At 46.9% G+C, this 18,525-nt stretch overlaps 2 protein-coding genes across 6 annotated transcripts in view; both read right to left on the bottom strand.

Moving 5' to 3' along the window:
• Nucleotides 1-347: 347 nt before the first annotated feature.
• NOP2 (NOP2 nucleolar protein) lies at nucleotides 348-9,531 on the bottom strand. Its single transcript, XM_028150356.2, has 16 exons — nucleotides 9,421-9,531; nucleotides 9,054-9,163; nucleotides 7,881-7,926; nucleotides 7,614-7,702; nucleotides 7,197-7,438; nucleotides 5,572-5,627; nucleotides 5,294-5,454; nucleotides 4,996-5,195; nucleotides 4,778-4,867; nucleotides 3,885-3,972; nucleotides 3,668-3,808; nucleotides 2,937-3,076; nucleotides 2,699-2,788; nucleotides 2,460-2,582; nucleotides 2,118-2,346; nucleotides 348-1,117 (listed from the first exon to the last, which is right to left on the bottom strand). The coding sequence occupies exons 2-16, from the start codon at nucleotides 9,157-9,159 to the stop codon at nucleotides 456-458; spliced, it is 2,463 nt and encodes an 820-aa protein (XP_028006157.2). The 5' UTR covers nucleotides 9,160-9,163; nucleotides 9,421-9,531; the 3' UTR covers nucleotides 348-455.
• Nucleotides 9,532-10,649: 1,118 nt separating this feature from the next.
• The window catches only part of CHD4 (chromodomain helicase DNA binding protein 4), a 31,254-nt gene continuing 23,378 nt past the window's right edge, over nucleotides 10,650-18,525 (bottom strand). For all 5 annotated transcript variants that reach the window (XM_028150348.2, XM_008144832.3, XM_054719354.1 and 2 more), the window contains 7 exons: nucleotides 18,354-18,425; nucleotides 17,912-18,049; nucleotides 17,192-17,300; nucleotides 16,948-17,080; nucleotides 12,751-12,946; nucleotides 11,671-11,834; nucleotides 10,650-11,270 (listed from right to left, as the gene is read on the bottom strand). In XM_028150348.2, the coding sequence (XP_028006149.1) occupies nucleotides 11,253-11,270; nucleotides 11,671-11,834; nucleotides 12,751-12,946; nucleotides 16,948-17,080; nucleotides 17,192-17,300; nucleotides 17,912-18,049; nucleotides 18,354-18,425 (830 nt within the window). In that variant the 3' untranslated portion in view covers nucleotides 10,650-11,252. The remainder of the gene's footprint in view (nucleotides 11,271-11,670; nucleotides 11,835-12,750; nucleotides 12,947-16,947; nucleotides 17,081-17,191; nucleotides 17,301-17,911; nucleotides 18,050-18,353; nucleotides 18,426-18,525) is intronic.

Here is an 18,525-nt window from a genome sequence, read left to right as displayed (position 1 = left end):
GATTCTCTGGAGCACCAGACCCCAGTCTGTGACAGATCCCAGCCAGGGTGGCCGGAAAACCCAACCCTCCAGTCCGCCATGGGTCCTGGTGGCAGGAAGCCCATCTCCCTCCCCACATCCCTATTTCCCTCCTCTCCCCAAATACCCTACCTCCAACTCCTGGCCTCTCCTTTCCGGGGTCCCTGGAGTCCCAGGGGTCCCAAGAACCGAAAACTGACCTGATTTCTCTGTATACCACTGTCCCCTCTCTTAAGAGGATCCCTGTCCCACCCTCCCACCTCTACCCTTACAGCAGCAATGCCAGTCCTCGGCCCCCTCAAAAAACACAGCGACCAGAGATTGCAAAATGTATATTAAATTTTATATGCACAGTGGGAAAGCCATCCTCACAGAGGTACGAGCTCCAACCCAGTGACAACAGCAAGGAGCACCCCAGTCTAGTGTCACCCACCTATCTAAGACAGCAGTGGCTGGCTGCTGCCTCTGGGCTGAGATTTTCTCCTCTTTGCTGGTGGGGGTCGGCTGGCACTAAGGGGGGACATGGTAGAAGTCTGGGGTCCCTCGGGGGTGCCATTCTGTTTCTGGAAGGCAGCTTTCTTGGAAGGCTTCTGTGGTACCTGCTGCTTTACCTTCTCAGCCCCTTGGGGCTGAACACAGTTCTCAGGCTTCCAAGTGGCCAGAGTCGTGGAGAGGGACAGCCCAGAGGGCAGCTCTGTCTCCGTGCCCTTGAGAGGGGCATTCTGCCTCCGGAAGGCAACTTTCTTGGAAGACTGCAGTTTAGGTGCCTGTGGCTTTAGTTTCCCAGTCCCCTTTGGTTTTCTGATCACCACGGCCTTTTCAGCTGGCTGCCTGTTACCCTGGAGCTTGGAGGAGGCTTGGACCTTTGGGACAGAAGGTCCAGTGGACAAACCAGAGTCTGCCCCTTTGGGGATGCCATTCTGCTTCTGGAAGGAGGTCTTCTTGGGATGTTGCCGTTTCTGCAAGTGCCGCTCTGCTTTCACAGCCCCTGTGGCCTTCTTGGCAGGCTTGCTGCTGCTCTCAGGCTTGGGGGTCACCTGACCTTTCAGGTCAGGCACATCTGGGTTTGTAGGGGTGGATGTTGCAGAATTTCCTGGGGCTAAAATTAAACAGATTATGTGAGAAAAAGGACCTCATCACTGGGTCTTGATCATTAGTGGTGGAGACAAATAGAGGCATTAAAATAAGGAAACTGCCTGGGTACTGTTTCTTGGCCAAGTGTTCAACATCACTGAAAGAGTGCCTTAGAGTAGACTACCTGGCTTCCCTCAAGTCCTATTTGAACTCTGCATTACAGAGAAGGGTTCACTACCCATCCTTGGGTCAAAAAGTTTTAGAGCAAGGAAGCTGTGCCCCCCCTGAGGACAGCAGATAGCAAGACATTCTAACACACAACAACTAGAAACAAGCTATTAAGACATAAATGAGTACTGACATATTAAATACGTACTTTTAAAGTTACAACAAATTTAACTATTTCTTAAGGTTTTTGTTAACATTCAGATGTGACTTTTGTAAGGGGCATTACTGATAAAGAAAAAACCCAACTCAATAAACCATGCAGTTTGTATCCAGAGACGCTCACTTCTCCCTCTTCCAACTAAACCCAGGTTATATCCCAGCACGCAGAGCTCAGCAAACCCCACACTTCCCCTTGAGATCCAGGACAGACTCCTCAAGATGGCCGAGAAAACAATCTGTAATTAGTGTGATGGGCTCAGAGAACGGACAGTTCGGAGGAGTTTTACTGCCAACCCAGTGCTGACAATGCGGGACCAGCAGCGGTCCATTACCAGTGAGGTGACCCTGGGCCAAGGAGGAGAAACCACAACCCGCATTGGGGACATATTCAGTGATGAGCAAGTGCAGCCACCTGGTAGATAAAGGAGCAGGCCGGCATCCATAGGAGCACTCTAACACACGCCAATGGGGTCCCAGCTCAGGACCAAGCCTGGCTGGATGAGAGGGGTCTCTTACCCAAGCAGGCTAAGGCTATGCTAAGGATGGCAGAAATCCTCCCTTCCCCACAGTCACACTATAATGAGTCTTGAAAGGCAGAAAGAGCAAAGGCAGTGATGATGGGTAGAGAGATCACTTACCTGTTTGGGACTGGGGAATAGAATTGGAGAATTTCTTGAACTTGGCAATAAAGAAACCATCCATATTGTGGGTGTGGGGGTAGAAGCGGCGGGTGGAACGCAGAGTGGGGTGGAAGCGCCTTTCTCGAAAGCGGGTAAAGCCCTCCTGGCCGAAGTCTAGACCTGTGGGCACCAGCCGCACATTCCTCTTTTTCAGGGCATAGTCTACCACCCACTCGTTCTCCTCCACCTGGATATGTGGGGGAGACAAAGACGGAAGGAAGAGCAGAGCTGAGCTGAAGGGAGCTAAGGGCAAGTCTTCCAGCCCTGCCCTCCTCCCTCCAGCCCATGCAGAGGCCTCACCATGATGGAACAGGTGCAGTAGACGAGGTAGCCTCCTGTCTTGGAGGTGGCATTGACAGAGTCAATAGCACTCAGGAGCAACTCCTTCTGAAGGTGAGCACAGCGCAGGATGTCCTTCTCATCCTGCCCCAGGGCGAAGACCCAAGAGTGTCAGAATTTCAAAGGCAGTCTCCACCTCCCATTCCTGCTCTGCAAGGCCCAGCCGAGACCTCTCAGCTATTCCCACCCCAGCTCCTCACCTTGTTAGTCTTCACAGCTGGGTCCTTGGAGATGACCCCAGTGCCACTGCAGGGAGCGTCCAGCAGTACTCGGTCAAAGCCCCCCACCACCTGGAGAAAAAGGGTAGGTTAATCACCGTTTTTAGTCACCTATCCTGCACCATTTATTTCCGAGACGCAAGTCTAAATATTCTGAGTCAGGAAGGGGGCAGGTGAACTGGAAGACACCCCAGGAGAGAGGCACAGAAGGGAGTCCCACCTTGGGGAACTGACGCCCATCGTAGTGGCTGATAATGGTGTTGGTGACGCCCAACCGGTGCAGGTTACCCACAACACTCTTGAGCCGCTCGGCGTTGGCATCATTGGCAAGGATCACACCTGTGTTCTTCATCAGCTGGGCTGGGGGGGGAGGGTCAGTGCTCAGCAGCCAGCTCCTCTGCCCCCACACTTGCTAGCACCCTCCAGCCCAGAATCCACAGGTGAAGTCTCAGCAGCTCAAGGGAAACTTCACCCCATCAGCCCTGCTCCCCACTGCCTACTGCACGGGTCTCCCCAGTCTGCACTGACCCCTGGTCATGAGCACACTCAGCAACATGGGTTTTTCCATCGTTACTGAACATCTCTCTGGTCCCACAGACAAAGTTACTTCTTTTAAGTGTTAATAGGTTAATAAAAAAATGATTACAACTAATTACTAGGCCAAGTATCTCTATATGTATATCTCAACCCTTATCACCCAAGCATAATATAATAGCCAACCCAAGCACAATTACCACCCCATTTCACAGGTGACAAAAGAAAATCAAAGGCTTGCCCGAGGCCCTAAGTGCCACCCACAGGGCTGGAACGCAGGCCGAAGCCAGAGCCTGTACTCCTCACCACTCTGCTAGCTGTCTGTGCAGTTTCCTAAGAACTAGCGAGTCACCAACCCCATCTGCTTTCAAAAGCAGAGAACCAGATAAGTCCTACTCCTGCCTGCATTGCTCGTACCTATGTAGCTGGTCTTTCCTCCAGGGGCACAACACATGTCCAGGATCCGCTCATGCTCCTGGGGTGCCAAGGCCATGACGGGTAACATGCTGGAGGCTCCCTGAAGCATATAGTGCCCAGCCAGGTACTCGGGAGTAGCACCTGCAGAGGAGGACCTGTCTGTGACATGCTGGGAGAAGGGCAGAGGCAGAAGGGCTACTGGTCAGGGAGCACTCACCAATGGGCACTGAGGAATCATATACCACTAGTCCGGTCTTTGACCACTTGCCCAGGGGATCCAGGTTAACCCCACGATTGATTAGCGCCTGAAGGTAAAAAGAATGAAGATTTTTAAAGCCTTATAGGTTACCATGTCCAGAAAACAGATATGAAAACCTGGTCCTATCAGGAAGTCTGTGCTACAACTCCTAGATCTCTTAGAAAACAAAGACCACAGACTCGCTGAAAGCAATTTCTCCTCTCACATCCCATCCCACCCCATCCCATCCTCTGGTGTCCTTTTCCTTAGCCTTAGGCTCTAATTCAAGGTCTGAACTCCATCCCGCTGGCACAGACTGGCAGCTCCTGCTATTTCCTGGAAGGGGACTCCAATTTTCCAAGAGGCTTAGCCCTTTAACACACCAAAACTTAATCCTACTGGTCAGAGCACATCACAGATAACTATCAGGTTATCTTCGCACAGGAAACAGGAAACACGTGGTGAACGGAGCTTTAGAAACCGGGCTCTTGCACCTGGGGTCCTTGATTCCTTGGAAACAATGAGCTTGAAACACTGTTTGTGCCCATGTGCTCTCTTTCTGGGGGCAGGAATCAGTTTCACCAGCTTCTCAGTGATCTACAAGGCAGACAAGTCCCTCCCATCTCTGAGGTAGCACTTTTATCCTTATGCAGATGTCTCAACTGTCACAGGGAGCAGAGGCTAAAGGGACGAGTTTTCCACTTCACAGAGGTCCTAGGCCCCGAGCCAGTCAGACAGACCCAGCATGACACCAGGCCTATATAGGTTTGCCTCCTGGAATCATGCTTATACCAACAACCGATACCAGTCACGGTGGTGAACAGAAGTCAGCACCCCCCAGAGACAAGCAAACCTCAAAACCCACCCCTCACCTGAGCAAGGTCTCGGCGCCGGGTTTTCAAGGTGTTGGTCCTGAGGGTGATGGGCCGAGGCACCTCATTAGCTTCTAAGAACTCCACCAGCTGGTAAAGCAAGATGGCAAGGAGCAAGTCAGGGAGATAAATACACAGGGGCTGACCGCCGTTCTTCCTCAGGGTAAGAAGAGAGGTGATAACAGGAAAGCAGGAGCATCAGATTGGCAGTTCAGTACCTCAGACAGAGGGAAGAGGTCCATGAGCTTGCCAAGCAGAAAGTCTCCATAGGAGTAATAAGTGGCCAGATCCCGCTGAAGCCGGTGCAGATATTCAGCTCGAGACCGACCTTCCTCCCGCTGAGTCCCAAAATCACGCAGCACTCCCACTATGTCTTGGATGCGCTTATGAATTCGTTGCAAGTCTGGAGCCTGGGCACGTAGGCCTGTTAAGAAACTGTTTCATAATGGCCCAGGCCCTGGAAATGCCCTCCAGCAAGCACCTTCCCCCACCCCTCACCCTTCACTGAAAGGATATCCTGCTCCATCTCCCCAGCAGGGGGCAGCACAAAAGGCTCCTCTTCATCCAGGTTGATCTGCAGGCCCCCATCTGTCTCATATTCCTTTTGGGGGCCCGACTCAGGGGACACTCCCTCCTCTTCTTCCTCTTCATCAGTTTCCTCCTCACTCCACTGGCCCCTAGAAACAGGTCCAGGAACAAAGTGATTCACAGATCAAAACAGACACCTCTTCCTTCCTCACCTCTTTATCCCAGCCGTTAACTATTCTCCATTCTAAAAAGTTTCCAAAACTCACCCAGCAACAGCTTCCTGAGCCTTCTGCTTCCGAGCAGCCCTTTCAATGGGCAGCAACTAAAAAAGACGAGAGGCTGGTGATGTAGAGCTTGCCCTCCCACCAACCCACTGGCACTTTGTATCTCTGTATTTTATTTTTTCCTAAATACAAATGTAGCACTTGCTCTCAGAAGGAAACATATACCCTAAAGAAGTGAATTTAAATTGGCACAATACTGACAACTGTTGAAATTAAATGATGGATTCAAAGGGTTCCTTATACTGTTCTATCTACTTCTGCATTTCCCTTTCCATTAAGAAGTTTAAAACATGAATACACACCCATATGTGTACAGGGAGGACAAAAACTGTCCTTAGGCAACTTTTCTGCCATGTTTTCTTCCAGACTTATTCTTACTTTTTTTTAAGAGAAGTTTTATAAGTTTATTTGAGCCAAAATTGACAATTGCTGGGAAGCAAGATCTCAGATGCTCCCTATTGTACCTTTCCTACAGTTAAAATCATGATACATTTCCAAATTTGTTTCTTGCCTTTTCTCATTCACAGATAACAGGCATATTCAGACATAATGGCCAAATGTTAATTTAGCATATGTCTATTGGGTAGTTTGAAATTTTCCAGTTTTTCACATTAGAGTCCATGTGGTACACCTCAAACTCTCCTAATAGGAGCTCTATAGAGAGATGGGGGCTTGTGGGTGAGGGATGCAAATTGGAACTTGCTTTTTCTTTTTCAATTGATTTTCAGGGCCTTTTTAAGAATTCTATATAACTCTTTATATTAAAATTCTCTAGTAACACACCCATATACTAATTGTAGAATACATAAATAACTTCTTACACCTCAGTAAATAAATCTGTCCACATTTTGGATCATTTCCTAAATGGAATTACTAGGTAAAGGAAGTTTCTAGTCCTGGCTGGTGTAGCTCAGTTGGTTGGGTATTGTCCCTTGCACGGAAAGGTTGCCAGTTCGATTCCTGGTCAGAGCATGTGTCCAGGGTTGTGAGTTCGATCTCAGGCATGGGGTGCATGAAGCAGGCAACTGATGTTTCACTCTCACATTTCTCTCTCTCTCTCAAAACCAATAAAAAATATTTTAAAGAAGAAGAAAAAGTTTCTAAGGTTCTCAACAAATGCTTTATAAAAAACGTGTGTGTGCCCTAGCTGGTTTGGCTCAGTGGATAGTGTCGGCCTGTGGACTGAAGTGTTCGCTTCCAGTCAAGGGCACATGTCCGGGTTGCGGGCTCAATCCCCAATAGGGTGTGCAATGATTCTCATCACTGATGTTTCTATCTCTCTCTCCCTCTCCTTTCCTCTCTGAAATCAATATATTAAAATGAACTTATATTTTTTTAAAAAGTGTGTGCATTTCTATTTCCATCAGTGGGGTACCAAGTGTCCACCTTACCATATCCTCATCAGCACTGAGCATTCTCATATTTTAAAATGCTCCATCAAATAGCTCATTTAAACAAGCATGTGCCCTGGAATGATGTAAGGTGATAGGAAAACAGTGTTAGAAACCTAAAATCCCTTTTTCTTCTCAGGGTTATCCTTGTCTCAAGGACCTGGAAAGACTAAAATGCAAGGATTGCTTCCTGAACATCTAAAGAAATAAACTCACCTCCTCTTCATCTTCGTCCTCTGAGTTGGAGTCTGTTCCATAGTCATCTATCATATCAGCATCACTGTCCTCAGAGCCCCAGAGGTCCCCCTGGTTTACCACACCATCCTCTTCAGAGTCTTCCTCCTCCTCCTCCTCCTCACTGCTGTGGGCTGGTGCTGGGCGCTTCTTGCCTTGAGCAGTGTTAAATAAGGACTGGGCTCCCTTCTTACCAGGTGTCTGGAGAGCTCCTACAGAGATCCCTAAGGGTTTGAAGAAACCTAAACTAATGGTAGCCACACACTGATGGAGCCTGTACTTTCTACCCCCAAGAATATCCTCTGACTGCTCCTTTCACTCCAGAAATGATCAGCAAGCCCCTCTCTTCCCAGGCCCATAGGACTCTTCATGTAGCACCCAGTTCCTATTTTCACTGACCTTTTGGTAGCTTTCCAGGCAATGGTTTGACCCCAGAACACTTATTCATCTCAGAGGTTTCAGCAGAGCCCAACCTCCTCTTGGCCGCCCTGAAAATACATAAGGACTGAGGAAATGGACTACACCTCCAGGTTCTGACATTTCCCATCACAAGTAAGTGTGACAGTCCCCAAACAACCCTTTTCATCAGCATGATCACATGGAATCATGTGGCTGAAGATGAACAGTATCAATTTACTCTACGTAAGTCTGGACATCCACACTCACCTCTTTCGAGCACGACTAGACAGCCTTTTGGAATTTTCATCACCAGCTGTAGAAGAGAGAGAGAAAGAACAGGAAGTTACAGGGAAAATAAAAAACAGGAAGGACAGAGGAAAGAAGTGGGGAAAGAGTTAATGAAAGAGAGACAATTCTAATTCGCTGGATAAGAAATATAAAGGAGATGATCTCCATCTCCTGGTTCAGCAACCAAATCCAAACTGAGCCTCCCTCCAGACTTCTGATTTCAATAAAGAGCATCATCACCATTCTGATAACATAGATTTAAAAGCTAGAGTTTCTTCTGCTCTTTCCCTTACTCCCAATTTAACTGGTTATCAACCACTGTAGATTTTACCTTTACAACTGCTGTTTTTCATACATTCTCCAAGAAATAAAAGGTTTAAATATCAACCCTTCATTTAGTAACTGTATGCAAGTAATTAACCTCTCAGCATCCACTTCCTGAACAGTGCCTTTCTCACAGGGCACTAAGAGAAGGAAGCAATGTGCCCAAAGGGCTCAGTACAATGCTCAGCTCAATAAACTGCAGCTTGTCTCCAATGTGCAATGCAAACTACCTGTCTCCTCTACCAGTCTTCCAAGCAGCGGACTACTCACATGTGGGACCCAGATTTGTGTGTTCCCATCTCCATCCCCTCCACAATGCAGTTCACAGGAACTGGCCTGTCCCCTTACCAACTCCACTTGCTAGAATGTCACACAGCCCGGCCAGTGGCTCAGTGGTTGAGTGTTGACCCATAAAGGGAGGCGGCAGCTAATCAATGATTCTCTCATCACTGATGTTTCTCTCTCCCTCTCCCTTCCTCTCTGAAATCAATAAAAAAATATATTTTAAAAATAAATAAATAGGCATCCATTCTTCAAAACCCAGGTTCTTAAAATCTTAAGTTCTGTCACTGCGTGGGGACACCGCCTTCATTTGGACTCCTTCAGAGATAAACCTTTCCTTGTTATGAGTACTTGTGTCCCTGTCACTTCTTCCCTAAGCTCTAAACGCTGATGAGGGTGTTTCATTCATACTTATTCCTAGTAATTCATAAAGAAAAGATTCCACTTCAACAGGAAGTGGAGAGACTAAATAAAATGAAGGTTATGAATGTATATGGAAAAAGCGGCGCACAAGCTGGAGAATCAGAAGGCTTGCTTGACCCTCACCTGCAGGCAAGAATCTGGCGAGCTCGGTCTCGGCGCCCTTCTGTTTTCGGGCCTTTCGGCCGGGCCCGCGTTTCTCCTTCTTGGTAGGGTCCAACTTGCGCCCCATGATACTGGGAGCAAAAGAAAAATGGGAGTCGCCCATGTTGGAAAGGGAAAGGCAGACCGCAGACTTGGCGTATTAGAGTGGGAAAGGGCATCATCTCCACCAGAAACTCGATTCAGCATCCCCTCGAGGCCTGACCAAACTCCTTCCACGACGAGACCCGGACTCCACGCCCTTTGTACAGCGTCCCCGTCCTCATGCCCCAGCCCAGGTCAGCGCTCCCTTCCCCGACTTCCTGCAGAATCCTCCGAAGCCTCGGCTCACCTGAAAGCAGGTCCAGGCCCGAGACGCGCCTTCAGTCACAGGGACAGCAATCCACGTGCAGTCTGAGGCTACAGTTCTGACGCCACTCTCCTAGGAACTGTTTTACGCCGACGCACGGAGCGCGCTCGCCTGCTAGCCCCGCCTCTTCCGGTCGGCCTCAGAACCCGGAACGTACGGGCGCCCTGGGAACGCGCGCCAGGCGGTACGCGCTGCGGCCGGGGAAAATTCGGGAGCGGACCACTCTACTGACTCCCAGAGGGAAGGCAGTGGGGGCGGAGCCGTTCTCAGCTTCCGCGCCCTTCCCTCCTGGCCTTAGCGTTTTGCTTCAGTGCTGATTTCAGTTGGGAAAACTGGTACCTGAAGGCCTCCCCTTCACCCAAACCAATGCGAAATAGCCGGACCCTCCTCCTGGCACCTCCACCCTACCTCGCCGAAGATAGTAGAATCCCTGGCCCCTGGCCTACTCCCAACCCTTTGATTATGAACCCTCTTCCTTGATCCCACAGACCCCTGTTCAGCCCATTAGGTAGTTTCTCTGCTTAGGTTCACATCTGGGGATCGGTGGACATACTGCATCTTGACTTCATACAAATGAGCAAGGAAAAACTATTTCAGCCTTCCTTCTTATAAATACTAAGATAGTGCTCAGCAGCTGTTAAACACTGTCCCAAGCACTGTTACTGGATTTACCTTCCCAACTTTCTGAAGATTATTTTTTTTATAATTATTTTATATATATATATATTTTATTGATTTTTTACAGAGAGGAAGAGAGAGGGATAGAGTTAGAAACATCGATCAGCTGCCTCTTGCACACCCCCTACTGGGGATGTGCCCGCAACCAAGGTACATGCCCTTGACCGGAATCGAACCTGGGACCTTTCAGTCCGCAGGCCGATGCTCTGTCCACTGAGCCAAACCGGTTTCGACCTGAAGATTATTTTATACATGGGAAACCTAAGCCCAGAAAAGTTACCTCGGTCACACGGCCATGAAATGGCAGGCAGGACAGGGTATGCGCCCAGGTAGTTGGGAGCCTCTCCTTTTCCAGGGGAGAATGAGCCGTCTCCCTTGGTCTGGAGCACAGGGCACATGCACACAGACAGGAGAGCGCTTTTGTCAACTATCAGAACCCATGGAAACCTTTAGTTTCCAATTCCACATTCCCCAGGGCTCCGGTCATACACATGCATCCACCTGCTCCTACAACCCACACTGAACCAGAGCACTAAAATACAAGGAAACTTTTATTTTCAATTTTCATCAAGAAATTTTGCTGTGGTTTTTATGCTTTTGGTTCTTTTCCTTTTTTTTTTTTTTTTCCAAACTTTATTTCATTCTAGCCGTGGCTGGAGCCGCTGGGTTCCTGGTATTAAAAAGATGCCAACAGAGGTAGCTGTGTCTCACCCAGGGGCCCAGCCCACTCCAAATACCCCAAAAAAGGAGAAAAGAAAACACAAAATAAATCAACAAGATAAAACCAAAAGAACGAAGAAATTCAGATCGTTTTCTTCAAGCCTGGCAGGAACCCACAACAGTTTGTGTGTAACAGACGTTACAGTGGGGAAAGCCAGGGCCCAGAAGAAGGCCAGCCAGCCCGCCAGCTTCCTGCAGATGGCGCCGGCGCTACTGCTGCATTCTCTCCAGCAGGAAGGACACCACTGCCCTCACTCCCTCCCCTCCCCCAGTAGACTGGGGCTGTTCCTTTACAACATGGAAGATGGGCAGAAGGAAGGAGAGGGTCTCTCAGGCCCCCAAGGAAGAAGCTGGGCAAGGGAAAGTGAGGAAGGTCATTGCTCAGCGGTGAAGGTGGTTATCGTCAGTCTGGATCTTCACTGCTGCTGGGCTACCTATAGCAAAAGAGAGACATGGAAGTCAGAATTCCAAACCAAGGTATTCACCAGATCCCAAGAGAACTCCCTGGTAGGAAGGCCCCACCTGCCCAGTTAGGGACAGAGAGTGAAAGTTACAAGTTCCAGAATGGCTCTGCTGGGACAGGGACCATGAGAAAATGGTCCAGCCCTGGCTGGTTTGGCTTAGTGGATAGAGTGTCGGCCTGTGGACTGAAGGGTCCCAGGTTCGATTCCAGTCAAGGGCACATGCACGGCTTGCGAGTTCGGTCCCCAGTGTGGGGCATGCAGGAGGCAGCCGATCAATGATTCTCATCATTGATGTTTCTATCTCTCTCCCCTCTCCTTTCCTCTCTGAAATCAGTAAAAATATATTTTTTAAAAAAGAAAATGGTCCTACCTGCTGCGGAGTAGGTTCAGGCGCTCGGTTTGCCAGGCGGCTGAGAATGTTACGCTCTGACATCTGTAGCCTCACAGCAACTGGGGGAATTCGGGCAATAGTAGCTGGGAGTCGAGTCACATCAGCTTTCATGTCACTCAGCAGTTCTTCTAGCTGTTTCAGAACTGCATAGGGAGAAAAAAGGGTGGTGAGCTGTGGTGAAGACCACAGTGGACCTGTGCCCTGCCCATGACTTCTCAATGACCAAATGATTGATGTGGAGTATTGTCCTTTATCAGAGTCTCCCGACCTGGCCTTTACCACGCTCAAATTCCTACCCCTCATATTCCAGTTCCAACTGTCCATGATTCTATGCTTTTAATTTTAATTTTTAATTAAAGTTGACATTCAATATTATTTTATGTTATTTTCAGGTGTATAGCAAAGTGGCTTCATGATCATGTACTTTCAAAAGTGATACTCCTGATAACAGTCTAGTGCCACCTGACACCATACACTGTCATTATAGTATTGACAATATTCCCTATGCAGTGCTTCACATCCACGGTTATTTGGTATCTATGCCTTTTAAAGTCACCTAACCCTCACTGTCCTTTGCTCCCTCCCTCTTGTCTCTACTTCCTGAGAAGCTTATTCCTGTTGTTTCCTTTTCTCACTATCTTTCCTCTCCACCTTTTGGAGTTGTCTCCTTCTCCTTGAAGAAGTATTTATGCCTTCTTTTCCTCATTTCCCCCTCCACCTCCCTCACAATGTTTTAACTTTAATTAGAAAGGGGTCTAGATTTGTCGGGATCTTAAATCACCTTAAGTTACCTCTAAAGTATCCCAGATGACACTATATTATTCTACTTTGCTTCCCACCTCCAAGAATTTGAATGTATTAAAAGAGGCAAAAAACTACTATCCTTAATTGTCTCTAAGATAACAGCTTCCCAAGGAGGAAGGCACAGATCCCCAGTACATCTTAAGCATCCAGACAAAAGGACCCTGAAAAAAGTTTTGGAAATAAGCAATGTGTATTGGGGAGGGGTAGAGGAGGAAGGACTCTGAGTCAGCAGGAGGCAGGGGAGCCACTGGCTACCTTTGTGCAGGACCGCATTGGCAGGCTTGTTTCCTGCCATTGACTCCTTGGACAGGTGTTGATGACTCTCTGCCAAACACTCCACCTCAGCAAAGCGGGTATTTAGAGCCATAGAAGGGTGAGAAGGGTCCTCCGACATGTTCAGGTAAGCTGCCCGCCGAAGCTGTTCCTCAATGACCAGGGCTTGTTCTAGAAGCTGGACAAGGGATAAAGAGGAGAAGGGATTTGGAGTGATACTCACTTTGCTTATTTTTTTCTGGTCAATTCTCACCCGAGATTATTTTTTCCATTGATTTTGAGAGAGTAGAAGGGGGGAGACAGAGAGAAGGAAACATCAATGTGAGAGAGACACATCAATTGGATGCCTCCTGCACGCACCCTGACCGAGGCCAGGAATCGAGCCTGCAACAAAGGTACGTGCCCTTGACCAGAATCAAACCCATAACCCTTCAGTCCATGGGCCAACGCTCTAACCACTGATCCAAACCGGCCAGGGCTACTGCTTATTTCTGATGGGTCTCAGAATGTATAAAAAATTAGAATCACAAATAATCTTTACCTCCTAGAGATACTGTTAGCATTCTGAGATTTTTCTTTCCATAGGTATTTTTTACGTAATTGAAACTATACATACGTATCTGTTATGTTTCACTAAAAGTTACATAGTAAGCATCTTCCTTTGTTCTTAGCTGCACTTCATAAAAGACGATTCTTAATGGTTTGCATGGTAGTCCATCCCATGGATATATCTACATGGTATCATTTCAGTTGTTTTACTCTAAAATTATTTTTGGCCCTGGCCAGTATAGCTCAGTTGTTTGGGCGTTGTCCTGTGCACCAAAAGGTTGCGGGTTCGAATCCCAGTCAGGGCACATGTCCAGGCTGCAGGCTTGATCCCCCACAGGGGGCACGCAGGAGGCAGCTAATCAATGTCTTGCTCTCACATCAGTGTTTCTCTCTCCCTCTCCCTTCCTCTTAAAATAAATTCTCAAACATTTTTTGTTGCTTCCTTTGTCTCATATCTCATTTCCATTCGTTCCCTTCACCAATAGGTAACCCTTCTAATATACTTACTGTGTGTCTTTTGGTGAGTGTTCTTGAAGTTTGTGCACATTTCTAATTTACAAAACGTTCTACATATATAAAATGATTTTCTTCCTTTCTCCACTACATATCTTCTTTTATGTTGTTATGCATTTTGTTGCTTCTAGCTGTTGCTTAGTGCTCCATGATGTGAATCCATATTTTATCTATCCACACTCCCAATTTCAAACAGCTAGGTTGCTTCCAGGCCCCAACACCAAAAATCATACTGCAACACACTCTTGTAGCTGTCATCTGATGGAGCTGTGTAAAAGGGTCTTTGAAATATATTCCAAGAGACAGAATATTGATTCAGAAGTTATGAGACTTAATTTGCTCACGCATCCACTGGTAAAGAGAATGCATTAGGGGTCAGGAAAAAGGACAATATGAGGATAATGGGCTGTTGTTTCTTCCACAAGATTTGGCTCCAGCAAGGCCTACTAATTAACCTCCAAACAGACCAAGCATCCACTTTCAATCCATATACCCTGTCTCCTTCACCAACTCCCTCTTCCCGCCCCAAACTAGCTTTTTCTAGGATCAGCCCTTGACTTGCTGATGTTCTTTTAAAGTATTCTCCCAAGAGATCTCTTCCTGTCCTAGGTCAGCCAGAACCTATATGCAAATGATTTGATGCTTTTCAAACCTGCAGGTCAAGCACTGATTGTTCTGATTCCACTCATGTATGATGATCCCTCTTTGATCCCACTTGTTTATGGTGGCACAGGTAATGGGAGGGTTATTTGCTGGTGAGAAACACCAATTGACTTGCCTAAAACTGAACTTCCTCTTTTCTACAAACTGTTCCCTCTCCTCCTCACTTCCCTGATCTGCCAATGATAATTTAATTTTCTCAGTGACTCAGGCTCAAAGCTTCAGTTATTTTTGAAGGCTTATATTCCTTTGTATCTCAAATCCAGTAAGTGACGGGTCAACAAACTATGGCCTGAGGGCCAAATTGGGTCTGTTGCCTATTTTTGTATGGCCCAAGAGCTAAGAATTTTTATTTTACAGTTTTTAAATAGCTGAAAAGTGAAAAAAGTTTGTAACATTTCATAAAAATTATATGAAGTTCAAGTTTGAGTGTTGACAAGTAAAGTTTTATTGGAACACATTCATACTTATTCGTTTATCACCCATCGCTGCTTTCATGCTACCAGAGTATTTGCAACAAAGATCGTATATCCACAAAAGCCCAAACTAGTTACTTTCTGGCCTTTTAATAGAAAAGGTTTACTGACCCCTACAATAAATCAGTAAGTTCCATAAATTCTTTTGTTTCCTTTACCATATCCTTTTCATTTTCCACAGCCAGCATCAGAGCTCAACCCTTACTAACTACCTCACAATATGATCCTATATAATAAAGAGCTAATATGCTAATTAGCCCAGATGGCTGACCTATCTTCCAGAACGAGTGGGCGGGGCCAAGAGGCAGCCGGGGCTGCGAGGGCTGAGCCCCCTGCCCTTGCACGAATTCTGTGTATCAGGCCTCTAGTAGTTCTATAATTTCATAAATATTGTTCCCATTTCCCTTGGTCATATTAAAACACTTCACAAACCTTTAATGGCCACCCATTAACTTTAGGGTAAAGTCCATACTCTTATCCAGTGCCAAAAACCTACCTACTGACCTCTAGCCCTTACCTCTCTCTACAACCTCCCGCAAGTGTTTTCTATAACCCAACTGGGCCAACTTGCTTCCAAACACCCTAAGCTCTGCTGCCTCTATGTCTTTGCTCGGCTTAATCCATTTTAGTTTAGCTTTCTGTTTCTATCCATTCCAATCTCCATATGACATTCATCAAAACTTAATTCCCCACGCAGCCATTTGGGGAGTCACTCCTCACTCCCCAAATTCCATCTGGAGAACTTTCTTTTCTTTTCTTTTTTAAATATATTTCATTGATATTTTACAGAGAGGAAGGAAGAGGAATAGAGTTAGAAACATCGATGAGAGAGAAACACAGATCAGCTGCCTCCTGCACACTCCCTACTGGGGATGTGCCCGCAACCAAGGTACATGCCCTTGACAGGAATCGAACCTGGGACCCTTCAGTCCACAGGCCGACGCTCTATCCACTGAGCCAAACCGGTTAGGGCTGGATAACTTTCTTATGGATTCAGCAGTCTCCCTCCCAATACCCAGAATGGCATTCACTTAATCCCATATTTGCCTCTACTTTAAACTGAAAGTACCTTGAGAACAGGCACTATGCCTTACTTGTCTTTGTATCCTTGTGCCACTCATTGCTTGGTACATAATGTTTGAAGTTTTATTAGTATACATTTCTTTTTACATTTTTTTTTTTTGGTAGAGGAAGGGAGAGGAAAAGAGAACATCAATGATGAGAGAGAATCATTCATCAGCTGCCTTCTGCACGCCCCCTACAGGGGATTGAGCTCACAACCCGAACATGTGCCCTTGACTGGATTCGGACCCGGGACCGTGCAGTCCGCAGGCTGATGCTCTATCCACCGAGCCAAATCAGCTAGGGCTATTAGTGTACATTTCTTACTCCCCAAATTGTACTTGGGTTTAGAGCCACATGTCTTGTCTTCATGGTATCCCATTTTCCCATTTTGATGGTCTGCACACAGGTGTTCTCAATACATGTTTGCTAATTTCCACGTAAGACTTCCTCCAGTCCTGGGCTTCTTAGCCCTAGTGATTCTGAAAATAGAGCGCTCTACTATGCATCTTCTTTTAGTATCCACTCCTCCCCTTATCCACACAGGTACTCTCAGACCCAGAATAAAGTACCACCAGCCCACTGACAGCCCTGCCTCCTCGGAGAGCCAACTCAATCCACCTCTGTATCTTTCCTGAACACTCCAACCTACAGTGTTCCCCAACACACCCACTACACTGGAGTCTGCGTCATTCATTAGACAATCATCTTCAGCTCTTGAACTGGTTAATTTTCAAGTCTGTATGTCTTGATCTTTAACACTGAAGATACTTAGAAACAAAACCTTTCACAGATGCAAAAGTTCAGCACACAGAACACAATAAACAGTATGGTTGAATGAACAGTCTCCCTCCTTTGCAGTCCCTCTGTACTTGAAGGGCTGCCACTTCAACATGGTATTCCGCCCCATCCTGCTCACCTTAAACCTTCGTGCTAGAAACTTATTCTTGATCTCTAAGAAATTGCCACGGTTCATTTCACCCTTGAAAGGCTCATTGAGGATGGCATAGCGTGGGTCATTCTGGATGTCCTGCCACCGGGCATAGCCATGGCTATTGGAAAATTGCTCAGGAAAAACAAAACAAGCAAAGTAAGAACCTCAGTCTGTGGAACCTTCAGAAACCTTCACTAAGAATCACAACCCAGACTCAGGAAAAGGATACTTTATGATGCCAGCCAGCAACCAGTAGTCATGCCGTCGATGCCAGATCTCGTAAGTCTTCTTGGTGACTGTGGCTGCACGCTCTTCGTTCTGCCAAAGGGAGTGCAACTCTAAAGAGGAATTTAAGAAAAGAAAGGCACACATCTGTGAGAATTCAAAATACTATTTATTCCTGTCCCCCTGATACCATTTTAATACTATGCCTGTGTGCCGGAAACCAATCACTGTTTCACTAATAGAGATGTTGACAGGAAGCCAGGAAGGCTGGTCAACAACATTAATTGCTCTAACCACTCACCCTTTAGTTGAGACATTGTTAGCTGAAGCAGCCTCCACCTCTGTTTGTCCCATGTAAATTTCTGTTATTTCCTGCCTAAGCGCTATGGGTGTTTTCCCCATAGCCTCAATAAAAGGGATGGCAGGGCCAGAGCAGAGTAGTAGTAGTTCTCCCACTAGAGTTGGACTACCGCCTGGCCCCCCATATCGCCAAATTACATTTCTTCAAGTCTCTTTTCATTCGTGTGCGGCCCTTCTCCAGAACTCGAACCCTGAACCGGAACCCTGAACCACAAAGGACGTGGAAAGGGGATCCCACAGGAGAATGCAATCAGCCTAGCTTTCCTCATCTACTAGAGGTTAAATCACTGTACCCTGGTTTCTAATAACAACCATAATATCACGTCAGATCCTTGTAACCTCAGTGGGTCCCTCATTTCCATACCAGTAAAACCACCATCTGCAATGTTGAACATGAAACGCTGTTTAATGTTTTTTTTTTGCTTCTCATCAGTCAGGTCCTTGGGAGTCTCTCCATTCTGAAGCATCACCTCTTTTTTCTCTTCTTCTTCTTTCTTCTCTTCTACAGGATATGCAGGAGAAAAATGTTAGCTCCAGACACTGTGGCCCTTATCCATAGCACTATGTGCTACAAGACATCATCCACCTCCACCCTTTCTCCACATAGGTGTTTCTCAAACCCAGAAAAGGTGCCACTGGCCCAATGACAACTAAATGTGGGGACAAATGGAGCAGTCACTTGGGATAATGGATATATGGGTGTGTATAGGAAGGGTGGAGGTTGGAAGGGGGTGTCCCAGAGATAAAGTCCTTGCTTCTAGTTTTAGAGTCCTCCCAAACTACAACCAGCTTCTTCAAACACCAACCTTTGTCCTCCACCACAATGGGAGTCAGATCTATTGCTGACTTCTCCTCCACCTTCTCCACATCAGCAACACCTGGAAGGAACAGATCACATTGAGAATGTATCTAAAGAAGAATGTTCTCCGCTGTTCCACACTATATCCAACCGGAACAATCCTAAACCGAAATCTTTAT

Source organism: Eptesicus fuscus, chromosome 7 (assembly GCF_027574615.1).
Source record: "Eptesicus fuscus isolate TK198812 chromosome 7, DD_ASM_mEF_20220401, whole genome shotgun sequence".
Taxonomy (NCBI): Eukaryota; Metazoa; Chordata; class Mammalia; order Chiroptera; family Vespertilionidae; genus Eptesicus; species Eptesicus fuscus.
This window is presented reverse-complemented; position numbering and strand designations above follow the sequence as displayed.